The following is an 18,653-nucleotide window of genomic DNA, read 5'->3' on the forward strand; positions in this document are numbered from 1 at the left end:
AAAATAATGTCAGACACAGGTAACAAAACGGCGTACTATAAGAGTTTGTATGGATTTAAAATTGAGAGTACTATGAGAATTTGTATGGATTTGAAAATCATTTGAAAATATCTCCTTTCTCCTTTGAAAAGCATCAATAAAGTTTGAAACCTTACCTGGTGTCCTTATTTTGTCTTTGTAGAGCTTCGGAAAGCTATGTGTGCGATTTTATCGTGTGATAGACCGTTGACACGAAAATCGTGCGTATGGCTTTCCGAAGCACTAAAAGACAAAATAAGGACAGCAGGTAAGGTATCAAACTTTATTGAAGCTTTTAAAAGGAAAAAGGAGATATTTTAAATTTATTTTTAAATTGATGCATTGCCAAATGCTCATAGTACGCTTTGGTTACCTGTGGCCTAACAAGCAAATTTAAAACCACACTTTTTTCGACGTTTTTGCTTGTTTACAAGCTAAAATGGTAGAATAGGGGTTTGTGGACACAATTTGGAACCACATATTTGTAAACTCTCAAGGGACATTTTTAATTTCTCAAGGGACTGTTTTAATTTCTTAAGGGATTACTTTCCGCTGTGGGTGATCACTTGCGATTTCGTGGAAAAAACGTGACTTGTCACATTTACAAACGTTATATAACAATTTTAAAAGTGCCATGTCAGCTTTCTTATCTCAACGCACGTGTGTCTGAAAGGCGATCTATAAAAAGCGTCGCACAAACAATGGATTGCGTAACTAAGCACTTACATCACGTTGAGAGCAATGTTGCATGAATCGGCTTTACAACATGCGATCGTATCTACGCAGTTCGAGTGGAATTTCAGTCAAAGACAGCAAAATTCTTTCGTATTTCATCTTCAAATATAATTCGAAAGCATTCACTGTATATGTGGCTTTTGTTTAATCCTGGGTCTTGATATCCGACCCTCGCAGAGCCTAGACAAAACGCAGCTTGAGTGTAACGATTTGTTTACGACGCAATTATATGCGTAATGTTTTCTCCGACAGTAGTCGGAAATATCCGTATTTTTTTTCGTGCTTTTTCATGGAGCAATCGTAACGATACGGCCTTGAACACATTGAACGGCGGTCTACCTATAACAATTCAAATATAGCGTCGCAAAAACAAAGCGTCGAACGCATATTTTGCTGTTTCATTTGCTAATTTCGCTGCCGTAATCGACTGCCTCGAAAGGTCCTTGCAGTTTTAAAGTATAGAACTGTCAGATCTCGCTGAAATTTGCACTGTTTATTTGTGTAATGTTAAGGAATATGTGTATAAATACCCGGCGCGAACGAGCCATTTTGGACAAAATTATATGGCTGCATTTCCTCCGCGAAGATAGGAAATTGTTTTTAAGGTGGCCGAATACAGTTTTTACGTAGCTCACAAGCGCGCGCTACGATTTTCTGCTTGACGTCATTATTGCTCGCGCGGGCTAAAATGGCGCTAGCAACTCTAAACAGAAATGAAAAAGAGTTCTATTTGTTTTACCGCGCTTCACCAAATTTGTCTACAAAAGAAAACTTCAAAATACTTTCAGATAGGTCTTGAAACCTGGGGCGCAAAACAATACGACAAAAAAGGTGGATAAACAACCGACAGAGAAGTTCTAATTCTGTCTTTCATTATCGCTCGCGACGCATGGCGTCATATTAGCGCGCGCTCGCACGCGCAATTTGATTCGCTTTGGAGGTCGTAAAAACCAGATTTTGATCCAATTTTTCTCGAAAACCTACCGTACAACCTATTGTGAAACTTTCACAATTAAATGTAAGGGGTGAACCACGTCCACAGCCAAAATTTTGAAAAAATCTGTAAGACAGATTTTGAGCTATTTTTAAAATCGAGAAAATATCACATTTTCCTATTTTGCGAAATAACTGTCTTACAGATTTTTATATTATTTTGCATGAATGTTTTATCAAAGCCAATTTCTAATTTCTGAAATTTTGAGGTAGGGTCATACGGGTAGATTTCGAGAAAAACGCCATTTCACCTACTAGTGCCAGTCCCCTCTGAAGCACTCGGCCGTTCATTTTAGCTGTTTATTAGCATTTTTACTTCCTAAATGTCGCATATGATGGTTAAGGATCATAGAACTATGTAAGGATGTAACAAACAGTAATACGAAAAGGATAAAACATTTCTGGCGATTGTAGAAGAGAGATAAAAGATGGACTGATTTTCCCTCTCAAAACTGTACTAAGCCACCTTAAATTAAACTACAAAGAAACTGTAATGATAAGTTCGAAGAACAATGCACAGGATAAACCTTCGACTCATACTTCATGCAAAAACGTCGATATCTCGAAGAGACTTTGATTTTTACTTTGTTATAATACACACGTAAGTCATCAACTTACCGTGAGACGATTCTGTGTTCCAGAGTATCGGATCAGAGCATAGGTGTCATGACCTCGTCCACGGAAACTTGCCTGCAATTCAAAAATAAGGTATAAGTGTGCAATTTTTAACCTTTTGACTGTCTATGTGTAACTCATGGGATGTGATATGTGACCATTCGTGACGAAGGGTTTCAAAAGAGTTTGTAGAAGGGTTTTCAAACAATTTACGAAGGAATTGCAAAGGGTTTGTAAAGGGTTTGCGAAGGGTTTGAAACGGTTTGTAAAGGGTTTGCAAGGTTTCCCGAAGGATTTGCAAAGGGTCTGAAACGGTTTGTAAAGGGTTTGCGAAGGTTTGAAACCGTTTGTAAAGGATTTGCAAGGGTTCACTTTGCTGAAGTAAATGGTTTACCGAAGTAAATGGTTCGCAAGGGTTTGCGAAAAGTTTGAAACCCTCTCAAACCCGGTTTTTAGGGGGCCCAAACCCCCCCCCCAAAAACGCTTTTTTCGATAAGACGTGTTTTCCTAAGGAGGGTCACATATGTAGTGATGTGCTATGTTCAGTTTGAAGTTGGTATGAACCCCCGTCAGATTTAGCAGTCTTACTAGACTGTGACTGTTCACAGCCTCTATTGTTCAATGCAAAAGAAGGTGAGATAAACAGCAAGTGAAGTGAGTGCAAATGCAAAGCACAAGGGGGTCGGGTGGGGGCCGGGAAACAAGATTCTGACCGAGGACCCACCAGGTGTTTTTGTCAGAAAAGATCTTCTGGACGCTGTTTTACAACTTAATACAAAGTACAACAGGGTTTTCATCTGGGTCATCTTTACTTTTTTACTAATTAAAATTGTAAGCCAGTACAACATGCAGGTCATTGGCCCGCTGAATATCTTAGACACGTAACAATATTGCAATGGGATTTAACATGTGATTTAACTGTACTATCAGTTGATACTCACTGAGCAGCCAGCCACTTGACTCAGAGTTCCATCTTGATCATGATCATAGTGAACAGATCCATTACCAATCATCGCTGAAATGTATGGGTGCTCATGCTGTAAGGAGAAACAGTTGTCGTGAATTTCAGGGTCGTAACCAGGTATATGGGATCAGGGATCACAGCCTTTGGATCGGGATCATAGCCTCGGGATCGGGATCATGGACCCGGGATCCCGGGTCACAAGTCATGGGATCCGGATCGGCGTATCAGATGGGATCAGAATGGAATCAGGGATCAAATGTTGCCACATTTTGGGGATCAGGAATCAAAATTTAGAGCTAAAATTTGGGATCAGCGATGAAAAAATATACCTGGTTACGACCCTGGAATTTACCCTGGGCTTGTTGGTCACATTTTCAAAGGTAATGCAGGGTGCAAAAGGCATGGATTTTCCAGCTTGTTGTTTAGACAAGTTGGAGCCATTGTGTGCTTGCCCAAAGGTCTCAGTGTCCTTACTTCATCTACCAACTAAAAAGTAAATATTAAACGGCACGCAATACATGCAGAAGCGATGACGTTTCACAAGGGGTCTTAAATAATTTTGAGGAAATTTGTCAAAAATTTAATGTTTACTTAATAAAAGTAGCTGACACCTTGTGTGTGAAAAAGACTGTTATCCAACTGCAGCTTACATTTTTTAAATATGAGAAGCAATGTTAGTGATTGTGTAACAGCATACCGGTAGTTAGAATCTGATGGAATTCAAATATTAAATACCAACAGTAGTAATGGACTCACAGGCCAAGGATACAAATCATACAAGTCATTTTCTTTGTAGATTTGCTCAATAATTTTTTATTTTAGATTTTTAGATTTCCCTATGTTTTCTCAACAAAAATTGCCTTATATTGTTGCGTGACATCCGATTAAAGACATATGATATGCGACAGCAAGCTTTAAGCTGCGAGAAAGGTCAAACGGTCTCTTGCTCACAGTGACCCTGTTTATTATAAGAATTAGAATTTTCTACTAAATCTAACAAATCCTATCATATATAACTAGTCTTAATCGCACAAAAGAGAATAGATCCAGCTGGTCCGCGTTCGCTGGAGAACGCATAGTTTAAAACAAAACATATTTATAAGTGCAGGCGGGATTACAACTCGACTCCTGTAGGCCCAATCCCTCGCGACTTTGCAGCTCCACTCCGCTGTTCGCAGATAACAAAGTACTGCTTGGCTGCACTCGGTCGCACATCCCACCAGCTATGCAGGTTATTTCATGGATTTCAAGCAAGTTTTAAAATAAAGTTAAATAAAATGTAGCACTTGCCAGGAAGTACTGCAGAATATTTCACTTGCCTGATGTTCACCATTATGGTTACTGTATGTGTCAAAGAAAATCCCAAGACCGTAAAAATGGTCCTTACTACCAAACACGTCACCTGGGAAGAAAAGAAAAATAAAGTAACTAAAGGTTATTAGATATCTTGGGGATTGAAAGAACATGGTTTATTGATCCATGAGTAACATACATGTACAGGGTTATTACTGTCTGAAACTACGATAACCAAATTGTGAGATTATGATCCTTGATCAGTGGACTATTGTTTAAACAGTCTAATAACATAGCTAGCAGAGCCAGGCAATCAAATTCAGTAAACTGTATTTATTCGATTAAGCGCCCAACCTCGAAATAAGCGCCAACCTAGAATAAGTGCCCACCCGGTAGGTGGGAAAAGTTAATAAGCGCCCAGCCTCGAATAAGCGCCCACCCCCACCCCCCTAAAATGAGGAAACAAATTAAAGGAATTTTAATTATTGTTGAAGTTGAGATTAAAATTGACTTAGTACTACTAAGAGACTATCCCAAAGACCAAGTTTAATTTTTTAGTTTTTTTTACTGAAACCTTTAGCTTTCATACACCTTCACGTTTAGTTATTACACATTGTTTTCTTGCTAATAATATACATACAAAAATTTCTGCATGCTTATTGGCTGAGAGAACATCAATTAATCCCAAACAGTGCAGAAAGTTGAAATTGAGTGCAAAAAGTTGAAATTAAGTGCAGAAAGTTGAAATTAAATTGATTGACAGGAAAGTCAGAAAGCACGCCAAAACAAAATGGCGGCCGATGTCGGAGTGTTTGAGAGAGCAAAAATTCGAGCAAAAACATAACTATTCATGAAAAGTTTGACCGATTTAAACGAAAGTTATAAGTATGTATTAAACCAAAGTACTAGGAATTGGACATTTGTACAGCACAAGACAGGCTTTACTAAACTAATGAAAGCTACCAATCGTGTATTTTCTTACGCGACGGCTCATAAAGAAGAAAGATTACAAGCGTGAATTGAAGTTGGACATTTCAGCCCATACCAATACAACTGAAATTATAAGAATAAAAGCACCTGATAATGCATGACAGAGAGCTTTAAAATTCCCTAGCGGTATCTGAATTTTACAAAGCCCGGCAACTCCGTTATGTTTAAGAACGAATCGGAAAGGTAAGCCACTGAACACGTTTTGTTTGTCATGCACTTCAAGTGAAATTTTTGTATGTGTATTATTAACAAGTAATCACATGATTTTTCTCGTACAATTTGAGATAAATCAGCACTCGTAAATTTTTCAAAGAGTACAAATTACACTTGCCCTTTGGGCTCGTGCAATTTGGTTAGCCTTTGAAAAATTTACTTGTGCTGATTTATCCCAAATTGCACCTGATATCATTTAATAAGTGCCCAGGGCACTTAATCGAATAATTATGGTATATAAACATGGACCATAATTCAAGTAGTGAACACTGGAAGCATGAGCAAATCACTTTACTAGAAAAGTTTTCCTCAAGCAAAATTATTGTCCACCAGGAATGTTATAAAAAAATTTAACAAGCTCTTACATGTAGCTGTGCACTATTGGGTTATGGTCCCGGGGGGGGGGGGGGGGGACTCCCACATGAAACGGACGGGGATGCTCGTCGGAAATTTTGAAAAGAACCCCTAAAAGAGACCAATCTGGGTGTGGCTCAAGCTTTTCTTGACCCCTAAAAGATACCAAACAGCTAAGAATGGAGTTTTTATTTGTATATTTCTTCATGTGTAACCCTAAACGAGACCATTATGGCTAAAAATACTGGCGTTTTGGCCGTTTTGCCCGGAACACCCTAAGCGAGACCAAAAATCCGCAATTTACACCCCTAAGCGGGACGACGAGCATCCCCGTCACTTTCATATGCGAGTCCCCCCCCTCCCCCCCCGGGGTTATGGTGCACGTGGGAAGTTTGAAGAACACTCAAGAAGCTTATTAAAATGATCTTGGGTATCACCTTGAGCTTCTCCGTGCTCTCCAAACTTCCGGAGACTACATGTAACTCAATAGTTCACGTTAATTGTTAATTGTCAATGTATCATTATATGCCGTACCGTCTTGCATCCTTTCCTTGGTATACCAAAGTGCAAATCCATCTCCAAATAATGTATCACCCTGGCCGTGTACTTTAAAATTAAGCAACATTTCCCAGTCTTTAAAATGACATGGCTGACAAAAAAATGCAAGTTATGATCACCAAGTGAACATATTAAAGGCAAATTCACTAATTTTAACATAAAATTAACATTTAAGGACTGTGTCATGGCAGAGTTAAAGTGCACCTAACCCCCGAAACAATACTTTCAAAATTGATTGTACATGAGTTAGAGAGTTGAATGGTTAAATATTTCTTCATCTCAATGTTGCTTTTTTAAGTTATGAAGGTTTATTTTTCTAATATGTTAATGAGTATGACGTCTACCCAGTCTTCATTCAATATACAGATTTTGACTGGTTCACACAAGCAGTATTTAAAAAGCATTATCATAATACTCGCAATTTCCACAATTTTTATTGTATATTTGGTGTCTGGTAATGGCGAGTAAATAATGATATAAGAAAAACAACAAGTATGCTTAAAAGCCTGAGTAGACGTCATACTCATTAACATATTGGAAAAATAAACCTTCATAACTTAAAAATGCAACATTGAGATGAAGAAATATTTAACCATTCAACTCTCTAACTCATGTACAATCAATTTTGAAAGTATTGTTTCGGGGGTTAGGTGCACTTTAAGTTTAACTTATTAATAAGTTTTGCCATTATACTGGTCTGATTTCAATTTAGATTTGAAGTACTGGACAGGTATTAGATACGTAGTGGCTTATTACTTCTTAAACTGCATTTTCATAGTTTAAGTTATAACTAAAAACTTACTCTGTTATTTCTTTTAGCGAGAATGATAAAAATGTATTTTACCAATCTGTTTAACCCCTTCACTTCCACTATAAGTATGTCATGGTTTCTGTACTTCATGTGCCTACATGACGTACTGAGTACGTCAAGAAAATAAAATCCACAGTTGCAACCCTGGCACACTAAACTCAAAAGCCGTCAGTAGATGTGACCCAGAAAGACTTTCGGTAGCCTGGTAAATACTCGTCATCAGTAATCAAAACCCTGCCTCTAGGTTTATTACAATTTTTGGCTGTAATCTGTCCGCCATCTTGTTTTCTTCTTGATGGCCGAAGAAAATATTTCTTAGATGTGTAATATCAACACAAAAATGAGAATTGAGATGTTTTGACTTGGGAAGCAGAAAAATAATCCACTTGTGAAAGCGTTATGGAAAAATACCGGTATATGCAGACTGTCAGATCAAGCCGTTCTTGGAAGGCTTTCCAAAGCTGTATAATGTTCAAAATTCTGTTTTTACATCGAATATGAAGGTACATGTAACCATGTTGAAATTAGCCATTGGTAAATGTTTCAATACAGTTTTAAAACCATGTGTCCTTGTCGTTATGTTTATGCAATTATTTAAGAGTTAATTATGCCTCATTAATTAAGCACGTCAGCTTTGGTACTGAGCGGTATAGAGGGATCGGCAGTGAAGGGGTTAATATTTTACCCCTCCATGCTGGTAACAAGTACTGACTGTTCTGTATTTTAATATTAAGAACATTAATTTTGACCACTAGATTATCATAACATGGACTAATATTTGTTGCTGTACTACGTACCACGCTATTCCACAGACCACCCCTCTTGCTCTGATGGTCAGGCGTTAATCTGATATAGCTACTTGAAACAAATGTACTTCCATGGAAATCCCAATAAGGAATAGAGGGTCCAGCACCTAGAAAAAAAATCATACAATCCCATGTAGATGACAGATCTTTAGCTGCTCATGAAAATACAATTCATTTGGAAGTTTTTAATTCAGTCTGCACAACTTTAGCAAAAAATTTGTTTTCCTGGTAGAAGCGATCCCAGAGCGTGTGTTCCCCTTGACCAGCGGTCGGGAAACTCAACAGCTCTGGGCTAATCAAAAACCAGAACCAGTTAATCCTGGTTCTGGTTTTCTTGTGCGCCTGCGCCAGAGATTCTGGTGAAAGGAACAAATTTTGAACAGCCAATCAGATTCAGTCGCCTTTGTGGCAGGCTTTCAGATTAGCCCCAGAGGTCCTGATCCCTGGCGCAGACCAGAAGGATGGCCGCCTCTGGAGACGAGATTGTGGTAGATTTTACAGTGAGGATGGAAAGCTGAAAACGTGACAGGCACATTTTGCAGCACAAAATATATTCTACAGACTTCACTAGTAAAATCTTCTGCCAGGTATTTATTTGTATTTGAGATCTGATAAGCAGGCCAAAAAATAATATGCACAAAAATATTAAAACAGTGGACGAACCTGCAAATTGATCAACTTACAGTACTTTTATTTTAACCTGTGATTTTGGTGAGGTTGTTGCTTGGTGGTGTAGCATAATTATGTAAACCTCGATGTCAACAAGCCAATGTGACAAATTTTAGCACAATCCTCTTAAAATAAAAAATATCAAAACGTTGTGTACTCAACAAAAATAAATAAACATTATTTGTTCTCCTTGCATGTGTGGGCCTACAACGTCACAGGCATGTATTATTGAAACATACATGAATTATGTCATGAATTTGTGAAGCTTTATAAAAAACGAAATTGAAAAATAATGCTTCTTGTTCATTGTAAGTTGAGCCATAAAAAGCACTTAGGAAATTAAAGAACACTCAAGATTGTGAGAGCTCTCTTAAATCTGTGTCTGATCAACCTTCTTTAAGCAGTTTTCTTTCTGTCCATATAATTAATATATGTATGCTTTTATTACACCGCAGTGCAGTATGTGCACTCTGGCCAGTTTTGCGATAAGATGCAAAAAACAAAAACTCTCTTTTTTTCGACTTTTTTTGCTTGTTTACAAGCAAGAAAGTAGGAGAATAGCATTTAGTGGACTCAAATCTGAACCGGAAGGGATTGCATTCTTGTTAACTCTCAAGGGAATACTTTCCGCTGTGGGTGGTCAAAGCGCGTGACTTGTAAGTGTCACTCTATAGTTGTGCTTCAGCACTTCCGTTCTTGTAGAAAAAACGTGACTTGTCAAATTTACAAACATTATATAAGAATCAAAAACGTGAGTAGCCCAAATCTTACGTCACATAACCAATTAAGAATGTAAGCGGTTCAGCGCTCGAAGGCAGTGAAGTTTAAAACGATTAAGAACGCAATTTTTACTAGTACAAGTCTTTAGGCGCTAATATTAATTTAACCTAAAACGATTAACAACGCAAATTTGTACTCGTACAAGTCTTTCACACACTAAAACGTTGCTAATAGTTAACCAAAGGAAACTCATTTCGTGACAATTGATTATTTCTGCTGAGTTGCACAATTGTGCTTCAGCACTTCCGTTCTTGTAGAAAAAACGTGACTTGTCAAATTTACAAACATTATATAAGAATCAAAAACGTGAGTAGCCCAAATCTTACGTCACATAACCAATTAAGAATGTAAGCGGTTCAGCACTTGAAGGCAGTGAAGTTTAAAACGATTAAGAACGCATTGATTATTTCTGCTGAGTTGCACAATTTAGAATTGCAACATCATCTAGCGAAGCGCACTATTACTAAAAATAGATTTCGCCACATGATACCCCCCCCCCCCCCCCCCGCGTGAGTCGGACAACAATTTTAGTTTGGGCAAAGGCTTTGTATGGAGGGGACGCATTCTTGACAAGAAAAAAGGGGCGAGAAAGGCACAATGTGAGGCCGAGATTCTCGAAAGGCTCGAAAAATGATAGATTCCAAACATTTTTGCTTTAGTAAGTGAAAACAGATTGAAGGTATCCAAAAAATGGTCCAAAATTAAATTTATTAGTCGAAGATCCGGCAATAACACCTTGATTCCCACTGCAAAATTATTCAGGCTGCCGAGAAATTTAAGCGGCGGATAGCGAATTACTATCGAATTATATAATTGCAAAGGATTGCTTCATTTAGGCACCGGAAAGATCGTCGGTTGCAAGAAATTCAGAATTCTTCCCGAATTTGACGGCACTGATCGCCGGTCATCCGATCTGTTTCGACACATGATAGATAGAGGGCGAAAATATTATGCTATTCAAACGCCTTTCTAATGGAATTGATGGCGGGTTTGATTTTAATAAAGCTGTTATTTATCCCCATTACTATTACAGACTGCAGCTACAGCTGCCGAGCTCGATCAGTGTATATTAAATAGTATTTGCCGCGACAATTGTGTAACGAAATTGACCTCTTAAAATATTCGGGTCAGGCAAGGGGACCGATCGGACGAGCGTTTCTTTGTGTAATTTTGTGGTGGCATAAATTTGAGGTTAGCTCTGTTGTGTTGGAAAATGTGCCACTAAGAACAGTGTAAACGTTTTGCATTTCTCATAAAAATAAATGTTTTCTTTCAGCAAATCCCGGCAGCAAATCGGGCCTTTATAATCCATTCAATAACTGAGAGTAAAACATTTTACACATTTATTGAATAATCGCTCTGTTTGACAAACCTTTTGTTTCAAACCACGGTTTGAGCTTTCTACGTTGCACAGGTAAGGCTTTCTCTCGAAATCCGAGCCAATCTGGCCATGGTTTTGTGAAACAATCGCTAAATATGCCTCCAAAGTGCCCGCCAACCATACATTGCTCTTACAGAGAGTGGTTTGTTTGTTTGAATTTTGACTCACACCGGGGGTCAAATTCTGTGACGTCATTAGTGCGCTTCGCTAATTGCAACATCATTAAATGTGTTAAGTGATATTAGCAAGTGTTTTTGTAGCCTGTTGTGAAATTACTTCCGGTGTAAGCAGTAAACGTTATTAAAACGTTTCTTCTGTTCAGAAGTAAATGCATCGATCGCCATTAGAAAAATAACAGCAACTGTTTTGCTGGAAATGTAGTCGTTAGAAATGGCATGTGTAGCTGTAAGGTAAAGAATAACGCGAGGAGAAGCGGCTTTTGGTAATATCCAAACGAAAATTTACTTCACAATGTGGGGTTAAGATTGCGTGACGAGACAAAAGGTAACTCTGTCTGGCGTAACCTAACCTGCGATCAGGCGTTATTTTTCTGCATTAGGCCGAGTAGAAATCTTTCTAACTCGAAAGGAAATAACTATTTCGATTAAACATGTTAAAGGCAAACATCAAAGTTTACCTTTTTTAACCAAACCAAAGTATATGAGTCGCAAAGCACCCAGTCGTCGCGACTGACAAATACAGCATTTACTCCGCGAAAATAAAAAATGCTTGAACTGAAAGACGTTTGAATTCTTCCATGATATGTTCGAACAACAATGCCCAGGATAAACCTTCTACTCATACTAACCTCATGCAAAAAAAGTCGATATCTCGAAGAGATCTTTGATTAATACTTTGTATTGTACATTATTATTTAATGAACATTGTGAGCAGTAAAATGGTCAACTAGTGTTCACGTTAATATAATATATTGCAAACTGTATACTGATTGAAAAAAAGATATTTAATATAAAAAATAATATAAAAAATGTTCGATCAAAATTCGAATTCTACGTGAATGCATGCATGTCACATGAATAATCCAGTTGCAGCGATTTACAATCAATGCTTTATATTCCTTAGTTTTATTTTGATGTCATATAAACTCTACTCAGAGAAAAGATCAAGCATTGAATCAAACTGAAAGAAACATATGCAAGAAATTGTAAGAAGCAATTAAAAGTTATTCACAGGAAATCGGCAGCGAGAAACCCGAAAAGTTAAGTTACGTTTTACGAAGTTGTCTTGACTTCGCAAAAAGTTGCATTTTAAAATCGACTGGTTTGTCAGATTTACCAAAACAACTTCACCTCACCTTTCAAAATTGAATGCTCTCTTCGAAGGTAGCCTCTCGACTCCTCGTTTGCTATAACTTCAGATATTAACAGGAGAAAACCCCACAAGAACACGTTCATGTACTCCATGGCTAAATTCTTTACGACGTTACTCTACGAGTCTTCTACGGTCTCGCTTCAATGAGACATAAACATTTTCACAAGGGTAGGGTAGAATTGAATTTGTTTGCTCGGTAAAATTTAGAAATTCTAACCATTCCAGATTTTTTTATCACAAAAATTGTTAAATTTACAAAATAAAAGTTGTTTTTTTCTCAATATTTGTACTCCATCCCAATAAAAAAGCTAAACAGAAGTGTTTCTTTTTATGCTAGATTTATCCTACCCCTCCCTAGCTTTAGAAAGAGGAGGAAGTGACGTTGCTTTAGCTACGCACACGTTACGACAAGTCTCTCGACATGGATTATGGGAAAGGAAAACATAAGATGGCGGCTGAAGCACAGAAGAAAAGTCGTCTTGATTGGCGAAAAGAGAAGGAGTTGGAGGAAGCGAGAAAGGCTGGTACAGCGCCAGCATTGACTGATGAAGAAGGAAAGTAAGTTGTTGTTTGTGATGCTTTTGTCTGTGCTTGTGTGCACGTCTGTAAGCTTACTTTGTCACTTGTTTTAGCTTGTGATCATTTTCATTCGAGTCGCTTTCCCCTTTTGCTACGAACGTTCAGCATACGTTACGAACGTGACTTTGACTTAGATTTATTCTTATGTTGCAAAGTGGAAACCAATCTTGATTGTAAAGGCGGAACAACACGACGAAATGCTCTGGGAAGCATTCCTTTATATAAAGATTGGTGAAGTGTTTCATGTTATTTGTCTGGCGAACGTAACCTCAGAAGCAAAGCTGTCTGAGGTTGTCTCTGGGCGACTTGTAAAACTTTTCTACCATTAAAGCTTCTGAGAGCAGGCACCCAAGATTTCTTGCATATTAAGAGCCTTTGGGCACCCGGTAATCATTATTCTAAGAGCACAGCTTTGAGAAGGGTGATACTTAATACTAAAGTTATGTACGAGAAATAAAATAAAGCTTTCAATCGGCTGACCATATAGTAAAGCTATTGTGAGACAAGTTCCAAGGCTGTGCACGGCAATCCACTGATTATATGTACACTCCATGCTGAAGATATGCAATTTAAGTTTCTTCAACAAAAATATAGTCTTTCTCAGCCAATCAGAAGTGAAACCAAAACCAATCCTCTTCGTGCACTTTATGCCAGCTACAATAACATGTATTTGCTTCAAGTTTTGATTGGTTCTTTGGACTGTCTGTGTGCACTGTGATTGGCCGCAATGATTACTTTGGTTTGCGTTTTATGACTATAATATAAAAAAGTTGATATTACATAATCTAATGCTGAATACTCAATTACCAACTGGGTTTTTTAAATGTCATGCCAAACGACAACCACATGTCCCCTATGTACAGTATATCAGCTGGTTGTGTTTTCTCCAAGATTAAAATTTTGGAACTGGTGACTTAATTAGAACTGAAGTCACCAGCCTGGCAATTTGAATTGAGAAGAAGGACTGAAAGCATCAGCTTAATTTAGGGACTAAAATTTTTCACTGGCGACCAAACTTGAGCAGTCAGTGGCCAAATGGCCACTAAGGAAAAAAAATAAACTTGGAGGGTTGAGTGCAAAAGAAGTTAGTGTCCGCTAAGTTAGTGATTTTGCGGTCAGGCTAGTGGACTTATTCCTTCACTTTCCAGTTATACCTTCACTTGCCCAAAAGGCAAGTGAAAGATTATTAATTTAAGCATCATGTTTAATGAGAATTTTTTAGGGCTAGCAAAAATGACTATCGGGCTAGTAGCTCCTGACTTAAGCAAACTGGAAAATTTAAATTATTTGCATTCTGTTTGTTTTGTGGTATATCGACAACTAGCAGATGTGGTTGAATGTAATTTAAGCTAAGTTAAACGCGAAACAATGCTGGTCAGCAGCTTACCCGTATGTGGTCATGCGTAGTGGGAGGGGGGTCTGCTGGGGGTCGCGTGGTTTTACAGCTCGGCTTCTGAGGTCAGCTCATTTTCACGTGCGTTTTTGCCGTTCGACTGTCTTTGGCGTCTTCTCCCTGCCCTCCCTCCCTCTCTGGTAAGTATGAGGTAAGTATCATGGTTCCACTGTGTATGCAGTGTGACAGTACCTGGTGGTTGCCGCTCACAGGGTTGTCATGGTTACCCTATGCTCTCGGCTTTTGTGCTCGAGGCTTCACCATCTTTCCAGGCACCATCCCCAAGCTCATCTATTGTTGATGAGTTTAATGTGAAAATTGTATTGCTAATCTTTGGTCGCACCATTTCTCTAATGCGCCTGACACCTCACAGCCTGCATGTACAGGAAAAGTGTCAAAGAATGAAAGTGAGGAAAACCTTGATTTGTACTAAATAAAAGATATATTTATCTGCAAGATAAATAATTTTTTGGTTCATTTTTTTTTTCAGGGATATCAATCCTCATATTCCACAATATATCTCTCAAGCTCCATGGTATTATGGAACCTCAAGGTAATTATAAAAGATTATATTCTTCTTCAGAGATCTTTAATTTATTTTAACTAGCCCGGTCAAGATAGGTAAAAGGTAGCTGTAGGGGTTTAATTTTATCTTTGGTAAAACATTTTCAAACCAGTTTAAGTTTTATTTCTCGTTGTTTAAGATTATGAGACAGTAGACAAAATCTTAAACCAAATATAAAAACTAAACCAAAAATAAAGACTTATCCACAACATACATGTTGCTACATAATGATACATGTACACAAATTGCATTGAAATCATAATGAAGGAGTTGTATCTTGATCCTGAATGATTTTATTTTTTTAGACCAACCTTGAAACATCAACGGCCTCAAGAAGAAAAGCAGAAACAATTTTCCGCTTTAAATGAGTGGTATAACAGAGGACTTCAAGCTGCAGTAAGTCTCAATGAAAGAATGGTATTATATATTCTGATAATTAAGGAATAAATAATTATTATTAGTTCACATTCATGTTCAAGAGAATTTTTTTATCTTTAGGCACCGGCAGCTACTAAGTTCAGGAAAGGAGCTTGTGAAAACTGTGGAGCAATGACTCACAAGAAAAAACACTGCCTTGAGGTATTCACTATTAAGAGTACGGTTTGTCTGCCACACAGTGGGAGGGGCGGTGGCCTAATGGTTAGCACGCTCGCCTCCGAGTCGAACGGCCCGGGTTCGAGGCCTGGCCGGGGCGCTGCGTTGTGTTCTTGGACAAGACACTTTACTCTCACAGTGCCTCTCTCCACCCAGGTGTATAAATGGGTACTGGAGAATTTACTGCTGGGGAGTAACCCTGCGATGGACTAGCATCCCATCCAGGGGGGAGTAGCAATACTCCTAGTCGCTTAATGCTACGGAAACCGGGATAAGCTCCGGCCTGTATGGGCCACTAGGCTTGAAGCAGACTTTTGTCTGCCACACAGCAATACAACAGCACTTTATCAATCAATCAATCAATTTATTTAATTTTTAAGTCATGGCGCAAGATGAGGTTGCCCTCTCTATCTGAGCCAGAGGCTCATGTAAAAAGCACATGACAATAATTCAAATACATTATAAAAAAATTGACAAAAATTACACCACATCACCATTAATACTTGCAGAAATTGGATATAAGACTAAAAGCTTATGCAGAATTACAAAATGCATGGAAAAACTTTGACGATCCTATAATACCAACTGTAGGTTGAACTTCACTAGACTGGCAAAGCGGTTGGAGAGCTTTATACATGTACTTCCTATTATCATGTAGGTGTGAACACTAACATGCTATTCTGATCTGTTTTGGAAAGTCATGAAAAACCAGTGTGTAATAGAGGGACAGTTGAAGCTGTGGTCCTTTTTAAGATTTGTGACTTTTTATGTTTTTAGAGACCGAGAAGAGTCGGTGCTAAGTTCACTGGTGATGATATTAAAGCTGATGAAAAAATGCAACCACAACTTTCATTTGATTATGATGGGAAAAGAGACAGGTAATAGTCAATAGTCATGTCTCTAGTATTATTTTTCATCTCCTTTAACAAGGATATGGGATTGGCAATTTGAACTTTGCGACTGATGAAGGGGTTATTTCTGTTCGAACGTTTCTCAAAATGAGACAACATTTCAGCACTTTTTAAGAAAAAAACATTTTATAGTATATGGGATTGGTAGCCTACTGTAATGGTGAGTGTACTGGACTCTGGAATGTGTGGTCTGGGATTGAGCCTTGGCCAGGGCACTTCATTGTGTTCTTGGGCAAGAAACTCTCATAGCACTACTCTCCAACTGGAGTAGAAACACTCCTAACTAGTCACTGAATGCTACAGAAACCTGGACAAGCTCCAGCATGATGGACCACTAGGCTCGGAACGCAGACTTAACCTTACCTTCAAGCAGGCTTTTAGCCAGGTGGGAGTCCAGGAGTCCTATGGACGGCCAGTTTTCTGTGAAAATTAATATGAATAACTGTATACAGAGGTTTTTTTCTGCAAATTTTGAAATCTTTAGTAGAAAAAGATAACTGCAGAAAAACACCTTGTATGCTCCTCAGGCCCTCCTATGGGGACAAAGTCAGGCCTTAAAAAATTTTGGACTGCCACTTTTTAAATCCTGGCTAAAAGCCTGCCTTCAAGGATGCCATGGGTGGAAGAGCACTCCCACCCATCTGCCTCCACTCTGGCTTTAGTTTGTCATATTGACAGTAATGTGTTTTTTTTTTTTCAATACTGTTTACTAGATGGAATGGTTACAATGATGATGACTACAGAAAAACTGTTGAGGAGTATGCAAAGTTGGAAATGGTAAGTTAAAAAGCTTCAAACTTTTGCAGGTCACCAGGCACACATATTTGTAGGGATATTTTATTAATGGTCTTTGCGAGCATGCTAGGCTCGATTTCCGCCGTATTCTTGTTAAAACTAAACCAACCAGAGCCACAACTGTAGTACTTTTAATCTAAACTGAACACTTTAAGAAGCATCGAGCGAGTAGTCGATCGAAAACCGAACTAACAACAACATGGCGGGAACACGAAGCCTGCATAAATTAAAGTCAACCAATCACAGTCCTCTGTAACTGCATACATTATCATATTCTATCACTCCCACTTGATAATATGCTGTTACAATAACAAAATAAAAAATCCTGAAGCTAGATAACGGTATTTACACAATGTCACGCACACCTAACAGGTTTCTCAGTTTCTCGAAGGTGCATTTCGGGAGTCCCTTCGTCATGATGTCCGCTATCATGTCCCCGTAGGACAATAAATCACTCTAATCTCATTTGAGACAACTCTTTCACGAACAAAATGATGACAAATGTCAATGTGCTTTGTTCTGTTATGGAATTTGGCATTCCTTGCCAGTTCAATGGCACCTTGATTGTCTTCATAGATGGTAGTTGGGGCATCCATCTGTCTCCCGAGATCTTTCAGTAGACGGCGTAGCCATACAGCTTCCTGTGTAGCTGAACTCAAAGCAACATATTCAGCTTCAGTGGAGGACTTGGCAACTGTCTGTTGTTTCCTGCTTGACCAGCTGATAGTTCCACTTCCAATCTGAAACACATAGCCTGATGCTGACCTGCGAGTGTCAATGTCTCCTGCCCAATCTGCATCACTGTAGCCAAATAATTCTGGTTTCTCTTCTCGAGCAGAAAATTTTAGACCATACTTCAAAGTTCCTTTGAGGTATCTTAGAACACGTTTCACGCCCATCCAGTGATCCTTACTTGGCTTTGACATATACTGTGATAGGACACTAACTGCGGCAGCAATATCTGGTCTTGTCGCCGTTGATATGTAAGTCAGACATCCAATTGCTTGTTGGTAGGTCTGAACATCAAAAGGCTCATCACTTGGTGATAACTGCTGAAACTTTCTACCAGGCTCAAGTGGAGTAGAAACAGGTTTACAGTTTTCCATTCCAAATTTCTTGAGGACCTTGTCCAGGTAGTTGGGTTGACTTATTGTCAATGTTCTGGACTCTCTGTCTCGCTTGATTGACATACCAAGGAGATAGTGGATCTCACCAAAATCAGTCATCTCAAACCTTTCACACAGTGCAGCTTTCTCTGCTTTCAGCAACGCAGGGTTATTTGAGATTGGAATGATGTCATCGAC

At 38.5% G+C, this 18,653-nt stretch overlaps 2 protein-coding genes across 2 annotated transcripts in view; one reads left to right on the forward strand and one right to left on the reverse strand.

Moving 5' to 3' along the window:
- The window catches only part of LOC144642949 (vesicular integral-membrane protein VIP36-like), a 21,425-nt gene extending 8,810 nt beyond the window's left edge, over positions 1–12,615 (reverse strand). The window contains exons 1-6 of the mRNA XM_078502070.1: positions 12,496–12,615; positions 8,342–8,457; positions 6,710–6,824; positions 4,645–4,727; positions 3,303–3,398; positions 2,365–2,436 (exon numbers count right to left, since the gene is read on the reverse strand). Coding sequence (XP_078358196.1) covers positions 2,365–2,436; positions 3,303–3,398; positions 4,645–4,727; positions 6,710–6,824; positions 8,342–8,457; positions 12,496–12,604 — 591 coding nt within the window. The 5' untranslated portion in view covers positions 12,605–12,615. The remainder of the gene's footprint in view (positions 1–2,364; positions 2,437–3,302; positions 3,399–4,644; positions 4,728–6,709; positions 6,825–8,341; positions 8,458–12,495) is intronic.
- A 300-nt stretch (positions 12,616–12,915) lies between these two features.
- Positions 12,916–18,653, forward strand: part of LOC144642922 (pre-mRNA-splicing factor SLU7-like) — a 28,649-nt gene continuing 22,911 nt past the window's right edge. The window contains exons 1-6 of the mRNA XM_078502026.1: positions 12,916–13,070; positions 14,975–15,037; positions 15,355–15,445; positions 15,548–15,628; positions 16,421–16,521; positions 17,268–17,331. Of these exons, the coding sequence (XP_078358152.1) occupies positions 12,934–13,070; positions 14,975–15,037; positions 15,355–15,445; positions 15,548–15,628; positions 16,421–16,521; positions 17,268–17,331 (537 nt within the window). The 5' untranslated portion in view covers positions 12,916–12,933. The remainder of the gene's footprint in view (positions 13,071–14,974; positions 15,038–15,354; positions 15,446–15,547; positions 15,629–16,420; positions 16,522–17,267; positions 17,332–18,653) is intronic.

Source organism: Oculina patagonica, chromosome 2 (genome assembly GCF_052425735.1).
Source record: "Oculina patagonica isolate OP01 chromosome 2, crgOcupat, whole genome shotgun sequence".
NCBI classification, from domain to species: domain Eukaryota; kingdom Metazoa; phylum Cnidaria; class Anthozoa; order Scleractinia; family Oculinidae; genus Oculina; species Oculina patagonica.